The following is a 9,796-nucleotide window of genomic DNA, read 5'->3' on the forward strand; positions in this document are numbered from 1 at the left end:
CTCCATCTGGGCTCCGTGTGGGACTTGTGGAGTATCTGTGGTCTGCTTCTAACCAATTCAACATAGCCAAACAGAACTGCACTTAAATAAAATTGAGGAGATAATGGATAAAACTCTCCCTAGGTTCAAGACTTAAACTCTGTTCAAGCACATATATGGTCTTGATGAAGCACATTTTCTAAATATAGATCAAGAGATGAATAATAATTACATGAAAACACAGACACAGTGATACCACAGAAATTATAGTCTTGTAATTCAATGTATTCACATTACAACATCCACATGGTTCAGTTTGTGACAACTTCTAATGATCTTCAAATATATTCACTGTATGATACATAATACCAATATAGGCACTTCCAGTAAGTCTGGCAATATTGAAGCTACAGTATAGTGTCTAAATTACAAAATGGTAAAAATAAATAATGTTATATCTAAAAGAGTTTTTGTAGTTTTAAAATTTCTTTACTGTACAGCATATATGTATATTGTACAAAATGGAGCATCAACCAAGAGAATTAATTATTTTACTTTCACAAATATGGTGTATTTGGACATATTCTTCCTTGTGTAAGTATTAGTACATGTGGTAAGTGCAAGGTACTAGTGAAAAGAAAGCAATTCTTTAATCATGTGTCAACTATATAAAAATACTCATCTAATTTTCTTTTACATAATTGTAAAGCTTGTTTGGTTCCCATTGTTACAATTATGCTACATGTGTGAATAACTATGACAATCAAATAAAAAAATAGACATGAAAAATACACAAACACTGAAATACACACAAGAATTGACTTAAGACTGCTGTGACTGGGGGAAAAATACATACATACATAGTCCGCTCTAAAAAAAAAAAATGAGATCACCAACAAATACAATGGACAGAATCCCGTCACCTTTAAAGTTGAGAGGTGTAGTGTGACGAATGCTCCACTACTGCTGCTAGTGAGGGTCTCTGATCTGCAGGCTAAGGTACTGTCAGATCAAAGAGGAAGCGCAAGGAGAAATATGTTTTAGGACATCCTGCGAATAAAAATTCCATCCGAGTATCTGCGAAGAATTGAAGAAATACTTACTGCATCACTTTACCCTTCATTATTTCTCCATCTCTACTTGTGAGTAGCAGCACCCCCAGTCCCTACTATTTAACAGTAGCCAAATACTGGACAAAGCCACATTTGACAGGCCAGTGGAAGAATTCAAATAGACATTACACACACTCTCTTGCTCTCTCTCTCTCACACACTTCATACTGTATTTATAAATTCACAAAGCAGGAGTTAATGTAATTATATAATTGCACAATCGTCAAGCTTGAAATGGAAACTAGAAGTGGAAGTTCATCATCCCAGTGAATGAATGTGTTCTTTTTCCCTCATCACTTCAGTTAAGATGTTTGTATTGTATTGGATAGCTTTCCTATAAAACATTGGTGATCTCTCATCAAGTTTTTTCAAAAGCTGAATAAAATGCATCCACTGTTTCTGTAAGGATGGTTATTGCTCATTACGGATTAATTGCAGGCAACATACAGAAAACAGCAGGCATTTTGTGTACAAGATACAATGAGTGAGGCCACATATGCTCATTAGAGGCAAATAAAATTTGTTCTAATTCAGTGGCTCCTAACCAGTTTTGTTTGATATAGGATTGAGGGTAAATTATTCTCTGTCTAAATCCTTTCTAATCAGTGGATCAACAATTATCTTCAACTCATGTGGTCTACATTCCTTCTCCCCCCGCCACACTGTAGCAGAGTCAGAGCAGCAGTAAACTTGCCATTATGCATGTAGTGCGCTATTCACCACAGACAGGAACATCGTGTGGCAATAGAGTATACTAATGCAGGATCTGCAAAAATACAAGGACATAATGTTCTACACATTATCTTATAATGTAATTGCTCTGTCGTACCCTATCTACAGGTTGACATGTGTTTAAAGAAATGAGATTATGGAAGAAAGCCGTGGTACAGTATGAGATGCCAGTGCATAAGAGATTCAGATGTGCATGTAGGTCATGAGAACTCGACAAGATTAGCAGTGGATAATTCATTACATATTGCCTCACTGCACTCAAGTGTGACAGAAAATTGACCCTCCAACTCAGTGTAGAGCACCGTACTTATGAAACTCAAGATCTACTTATTGTCTCTCAAACACTTTTTCTTGGTAAATGTAAATTATTCAAGCAAAGTAGGATATTGATCAGAGACATTTTTCTTCCTATGCAAGCTACTGTGCAGTTGAATATGAATTTGGCTTACCTCATGGCTTTATATCAGTTGAAAGCAGGGTCCATCATGTGACTTCAAGTCTTACAGCACAATGGAGCATTCTTTTACATTTTGTTCTGTCTTGCATCAGGTCCTGTTCATTGCACTATTGTCATTATTATGTTAAACTCCATTAATAAGTAATGTTTTAGACACAATGATTTTTATGTCTGTTGGGAACCCCTGAATAACTGTTTCAATTTGCTATTCGCATTAGTAATTTTGACAATTCAATCTGACGATCACTAAAACTAACATACTCATTACCATTTCTCAAAGATGTGCATTATAGTTAGAGAATGTTATGTCTGAATATAATCACATTGTGCTACTAATGCAGTTATTTTTCTAAAATTTGTGGCAAAATTCACATCAGATTCACTGTCATCCTGGTCATTGCTGAAAAGGTAACTTTTACAAGGTTATCCACTGCATATCCATTTCATTAAAGACCGAACAATCTTTTCAACTGGCATCACACAGCTACAGTCGCTGGCTTCAGAGAATTGTTTCAGTTTTCATATCCACACCACTGTTTTGTGGGGGTACAGACAGACATGACTGGCTGATGAAAATCGAACTTGACTAGATTTCACACTACATTTTTCTTAGGTGAAAAAACATTGCTAGCTCAATTCGCCAGAATAATTTCCCTGTGTATAATTGCAGTAACAGATGTGAGTTATCATATTGGGCTATCACTTGCAGAAGAACTACATCCAATGAAGCGCTCCTGAGTTTTGTCTGCTCTAACTCTGAGAGAATGAATGTCTCTCTGGGCTGCCAGGAGAAGAATTCAGACAGATTCACTGTGTTTATCAGCAAAGATGTTCTAATAGTCAGAGCAGAAAAGTGGGGACCTGTGACATAAAACATTTTCTAAGCCTTTTATGAACATATTCTAAACTAGCTTACTATCCCTGCATATTTGTAATTTATTGTCCTCACAAGTGATACAGATGTTCACTTTGAATTTTAACAGTTGAGGTTTTCCTGAGGGTTAAAGTTCGGCATCAATTGCAGGTTTTTATATGATGAGGACCAGTAACTATAGAGTATAATACAACACACTGAATCCAAATACATAGACATAAAGTCAAAAATGGAATAGAAAAGACAAAGGACGCTGTATTGGTTATTCTACCTATGGACATTTTCAAAGAACTTTGTTGGATTATACATTTGATTTATTTGGAGTATTTTGTGTATGTTTTGTGATTTTTTATAATGTCTTATGAAAGTATGGTTACCTGTTTTGTCGGTTGTCCCTCGTTATTATTATTCCCTTACATTTTCCTGATACTTTGGTAGTGTTAGCGCACGTTCTGTGTACTGGTATTCCCATTTTGGTATTCAGCATAGATTAATATCCAACCCACTGTTGCTTTGTCAGTGCAGGCCTCTGGGCTACAACATCTGGGACAGTGAACTATTGAATTTACCTTGGGATTGGAGAACAGAGTTGGCACAAATAACAGGTAATCAGCTTAATTTACCTATGTCCTCTGCAGAGACATTGTGCATTTGAGCGCATCAATTTAAACACACAGACACACACACACCCACGCACACACATATGAGTGTGAGGAGCCTCAAGTCTCCTTCCTTAAACTTATATGGCTACACCTAATGGTATAAATCAAATTTGGCAACAAAAAGTATTAATAATTATTTGATTTCAAATGCTAAAGCCTACGGGTGAGTGATTCATTTTGGCAGAAGTTAAAAGGAAGAAAGACACGCCAATGTTCATCATTTGATTGACTCCCTTTATAATCCATATATACATACATATATATATATATGGATTATATATATATACATATACAATTATATGTATAATATGTATAATGTGTATAATATGTATAATTATATATACATTACGGCCCATGTGAGACCTCAAAAACTCTTGCTAAAATTGAAACACAAGTACAAGTAACTGTGATGTCTATATATAATTGCATTCAGAAAATAATTATGTATAAATTGGCAGCAAATTTCTGCAGTCCTGTGTTACCACATAGGGTTGAGGTCTGTACAAGCAGTCGTCCTCTTCTCTTGACAGTAGCAAAAGAGTCTGTATCCCAAAGTACACAAATAATCCTGTATTGCAATATGGAAAGCTCCAAATGTTTGGTGAAACCAGATAGTCAGATAAAATGTGTAAAGCACATATTTTCCCACCCTGTTATTTTCTGTATAGGCACACATTTCCCAAACATCTACAGTGTTGTGTCTAAGTGATGTGCTGGCAAAACCAGGAGTCAGCTGATAGGATAAGAAAACAAGAAATACTTCTTCATGCCCTTGCCCTGACCGTCGCCATATTTCACACAGGCTGTTTCACTGTGGTTCCTCCTCCGTTAGTTCCTCTGGAGGTTTAGAGTCTTCCTGTGGAGATACTGGCCACTCTGAGTCCTCCACTCCCTCCTCGGGATCCTCTCCTTCTACTAGCTCCTCTCTGCTGCCTGGCTCCTCTTCCTCCTCATGAATAGCCAGGATTGGCTCAGCTACATTGTTAAAATGGACAGACTCTGCTCCTTGGCCCAGTTTCTGAGCCTCCTCTGCGATCACCTTTTTCCACATCTCGTGGTTCTCCAACAAGTGCTGGGTGATCTGACAGAAGACTTTCCTCCTCTTCTTGGGAGCTGCTTTCTCTGAAAAAGTTTTTTAGAAATAACTTGATTAAAAAGATTTTGATGACTTATTTTACACAATGGAAGCCCAAACTGAAAATTAACTTATAATTGCAGTCACATCACCAAGCAAACCCATTGCCTCTAGCCTCAAAACAGTGATCGGTCTCTCTCAGACTACGTGGTCAGATCCTTTTGGCAGGAGCTGCACAAATACACGAGAGCAGTTCCAAATGCCTCCACCAGTGTCACTTGCTACTTTTACAGCCATTTAAGATGTCTTTCTTTTCTGTTATTTTGCTCATGAAACTAGAAATACTAAGTACATATGTTGTGTGGTGCAAACGTAGTGGTTATGTTATATGAAATAAATACACTATACAACATGTACAATAATAATCCCAGTCTGGTCTAGAGGCTTTCTAAAAACATTGCTTCCCTTTGACTTTCCAATTAGTTTTTATTTACATTTATAGGAACTGATCAGAGGCCTTGTGATACTCATTGCAATGTAAGCAACACAAATCTGCTAAACTTACTTATTTCCCATCATTTAGAGGAGAAACCACTGTTTAATGTTGTTATCAAACTTGTAAATGTCCTGCAGTATGTTATACTGCATGATGAAATCCATATAAAGAGACTAAATGGCAATAACAAACTATTTTGTACAAAACCAGGCATTCTAGGCTACATGTTTCTGATCAATTTCAGTTTTATAGCTTTGTTTATAGCTTACGTGATGCTTCTGAGCTGGTGGACGTGTCTTCCTCTGCAGTATCCTCCTCATCCTCCTCCTCATTCTCCATGATCTCTTGCTCCTCTGCATCTGGGTTGGGTTCCACCCAACGTCCAGGGATGAGGCCGGCTGAGTCGTAGGAGTTGCACAGCGGTCCCACGATGTGTGTAATGAACGATTCCTGGAGTTTGGCCAACTGTGGTGCCGCTCGGTCCATGAAGGGGCTGATGGGAAGGCCCATGCTGGACTCCTCATCACCCTACATAAAGCATGACCCACATTAGTCCAAAGTCAACACCAGCTGAATGAATGCTAAGACATGGCATGATTCACATTTCATCACCCATACTACTACAGGTGAAACCAAAGAAAATGATTTGTGGCATTGTCAGTGCTCTAAACATAGATTGTGTCTGGTAGAACAAAAAGGGAAGCTTAAAGCTGGGTATACACCAGTTGTTGTCCATACTGGTTCTTAAGCCATATTTATTTTAATTCCAGCCTGCTAAGCAATGACTACTTTACACCTGGGATGCCAAGTAAATGCAATAAAACCAGCAACACTCTGGGTCCTGAAGACAAGGATAAGAATCTACTAGCATCGGAATCCATGCAAGTCATTTACAGAAAGGCCAAAAGAATATAGGGTGATAGTGGGAAGGATGTGAGGCAGCAGCATGTGTGCTGTCTGTGATGTCTGTATGGATGTGAATGAAAAACAGGCACAGTATAGCAAGGTTTCCTGGTTGCCTTGGTAACTGACCTTGAGTGTCATACCATACATCGTACAGTAGAATACCTTTGTTCCCGCAGAGCAGCAAGCTGCTAATGCAAAGCCCATTGACAGACATGAAAAATGGTATCTCAGAGTGATCTGCAGCTAGGTAGAAATTCTTGACAGGTGAGCAGACATGAATGCTGTATGAATGGGTAGAAAAAATTAGAGAGGGATGAGCTCTGACACCTAGTTGTTCCTGTGTCAACCCCTGTAAGCCCAGATATTTATCACACCCAAATCCATGTTTATACATACAATTTCAGAAAGCCTGTCAGCATAGTGAACCACAAGGCTCTGTTGACGTGTTTTCTGATAATGGTGTGTATGCTTTGTATGCCGAAACTTGTTCTGTATCAAGGATGAGTTGTATTGCTGTGCTGCTTTTTTCAAGGTCGTTGGTCTCTCAAGGCTGTCAGTATAATCTGAGGCTGCTGCTCCACCTGAATGACAGTTGCCGGGGCACCCAGCTTGCGTCACCACATCTAGCAGCACTAAAACTATTGTCACTGAAGAGCAATACTCCTGTGAGGCTCCTGCACTCTGTGTCTCCACCCATAGATCTCAGAGTGGTTTGTAACAAGCTGGTTGAGTCACCAAGCTGAAGTAGCAGGGTACATAAGGGTCTGATCTTGACCTAGAGGCAATTATCAGAGATTAGCAGCCATTCAGTGCCAAGGGGACAAACTGTGACAAAGGTCACTGAAGGTGGCATTACACTGAAGGCATGATTAGACTGAGTTTGTTACAGCAGCACAGTACACTCAGAAGCCACTTTATTAGGTACACCTGTATCATCTAATGCAACCTAAATGGTTCAGCTATAAAGTTTACCTTATTATGCCACTGTCATAGTGGTGTTAAATTCTATGTTTTAGTAGTGAGGTCACAGTTACTGATGTTGTTGTACTGGACCCCTTTATATTCAGAAGTGTAATATTTTGCCCCTGTCATGTATGTTAATGGGAAGGATACAAAACATTTAAAACACCTCTCAATATGCTGTAGTCCAGTACAACCCCACATTTAACTATGACCTCAATAATACATATATACTTGAAGTGAATTAATTTGCGATAACAAAAAGTGAACATTTTAAACTCCATGAAGGTAGAATTTATGGCAGAGCTGTTCTATTGAATTGCAATAGATTGTATAGGTGTACCTAATAAAGTGGCCACTGATTTATTATACTGACAATAAACCTAAACATAAAAGGCTTACATGTGAATCATTAGCCCATTCTTAGAGCAAAAACTACAAGCTAATTTTACTAGTTCAATAGTTCCCTTGGCATAAATGTAAATACTGTACTGTACATAATTGAACAGAAACATAAATCTTGTCATGGACTTATGACCTCCTCATACAACTACAGCTCCCAGAGGGAGAACAGCCATTATCTCAATATATCGGAGAGATTCAATGAAAAATAAATTAAACGGAGCCTGAAGTCTATGGGGAAGGAAAAATAAAAAAGCTAGGACCGTTATTTCAGTCGGTTTTGAGACAAAATAGAATGAATTTGACTGAAACACACAGAATGATACCAGTAATAATTCTGTTCTGCTCCTCTACTTTATTTTATTTAGAGAGAAAACACTGTGAGAAATTCAAGTAGCTGTAAAATATTTTCTACCTATGTGTGTGTGTGTGTGTGTGTGTGTGTGTGTGTGTGTGTGTGTGTGTGTGTGTCATCCATTTGACAGAATCAAAAAAAGGTCATAGGTCAGGAATGAGGTTTGATTAAAGAATAGGTTTTTAAAGCACCAATTGTTAGGGTTATAACAGGTGGAGATTCAGGCCTCTGTCTTGTATTATCTGGTTTATACAAGTATTATATTCTTCTTGCCATAGTTTCAATGAAACTGGGTGGGTTGGGGCTTACTGAAAGAAGCAATAATATGTATGTTATATGTTTGTATAAAATCAAATCAAAATAATACAAATGACCATAATATTGACATTCAACAAACAACAAAACCTCAACCAAACCCTTATAAAGCCATGATTTAGTTTTGCAGAACTCGTGTAATGGATTGCAGTGTTATTAAACCATGCATGTGTTTGTGTTGTTGTGCCCCCACCCCTACAGGCAAGCATGAAAGTACATTGATCTTTAGTTTAGCAAATACAAAGGAGGTCTAAGTTCCCATCAGAGACGGTTCACACACCTGTTCATAGAACTCGTTGACAATGCCCTCTGTCCACTGCAGATGCAGGTCCTTGCACTTCAGAGGCCCATTGATGTCAGCCAGTTTAATGCACATCTGGCATACAAGCAACCTGTCATTCTCATTAGACCAATCAATACCTGTGGACGGATCATCACCCACCTAGTGGATCAACAAACAGACATGTTGACATTTAACATATTAAAGCATGTTAACAAGAAATTGTAGCTTCCACCAGTATTTTGAGGTACATAAGCAGACTTTTTCCTGGAATAACACTGCACTTTATTTAAAAATGTAGAGGTTACAATCACTATGCTTTAAAAAAGTTATGACCACTTACAGTTTATGTATATCAAGATAGATATAACTATCTAATAATAATAATCAGTGACATTTAATTATACATTTTACATTATTTCTATAAACGTGGCAGCACTCAAACATGTGACGTTACAGCTTGTTATTTCTTGTTATATTTAATGAGTTTCAGATCTGCAGAAGCAGGACCACTGACTCCCAGAGTCTTATAATTCTAACCTAATAACTCAGGAAGCTGAAGAAATCAAGTGCAAAACATGATGGGTACTTCACAGAAGGCTAATTTGCTTCCAGGAAGAGCAGAGCAGGGTGTAATACACTGAGAGAAATTGCTGTTACTTCTGCTGCCAAGCCAGCGGGCTCAATGCTAGCTGACAGGCCGTGGCCATCGAGCACCACCACTGTACTAATACTCACAATGGAAAAATCCAAGACCCTCAAATCCAAAGCCAACATTCTGTCTGCACTTAAACGAGTTCTTGAAAAGCTGCAGGGCACTTTGTGTTGTTGACTTGAGCTGAACATACTGCAATGTTATGCAATAACAGTCTGGCCATTTCCCTTTCAATAAAGGGACATTTTTTCCTCCAACATTAACAAAACTGAGGTATGAGTGTATGTGGCGAGCACCTCTACAGAATACATTAAACACCAAACTGAATAATACTGCAGCTATTTTAAGTTTACTGGACAATTTATTAATCAGCTATATAACAATATATAACAGTACATTCATAACCCAGTATTGTCCCAATGTAAAATCCCAGAACCCTTTGCTTATGTTAAAGGTAATAAACAGTCTGAGAATTTTTTAAGTTCATGATGTCGTCGAATGAATCACCATTATATCCATAAACTCTTCAGATCTAA

At 38.0% G+C, this 9,796-nt stretch overlaps 1 protein-coding gene across 3 annotated transcripts in view; it reads right to left on the reverse strand.

The window, feature by feature from the left end:
- Window positions 1-232: 232 nt before the first annotated feature.
- LOC123961798 (cGMP-inhibited 3',5'-cyclic phosphodiesterase A-like) overlaps window positions 233-9,796 on the reverse strand; it is a 78,621-nt gene continuing 69,057 nt past the window's right edge. For all 3 annotated transcript variants that reach the window (XM_046037502.1, XM_046037501.1, XM_046037503.1), the window contains exons 13-14: window positions 5,657-5,915; window positions 233-4,938 (exon numbers count right to left, since the gene is read on the reverse strand). In XM_046037502.1, coding sequence (XP_045893458.1) covers window positions 4,625-4,938; window positions 5,657-5,915 — 573 coding nt within the window. In that variant the 3' untranslated portion in view covers window positions 233-4,624. The remainder of the gene's footprint in view (window positions 4,939-5,656; window positions 5,916-9,796) is intronic.

This window comes from Micropterus dolomieu, linkage group LG22 (genome assembly GCF_021292245.1).
Source record: "Micropterus dolomieu isolate WLL.071019.BEF.003 ecotype Adirondacks linkage group LG22, ASM2129224v1, whole genome shotgun sequence".
Classification (NCBI taxonomy): Eukaryota; Metazoa; Chordata; class Actinopteri; order Centrarchiformes; family Centrarchidae; genus Micropterus; species Micropterus dolomieu.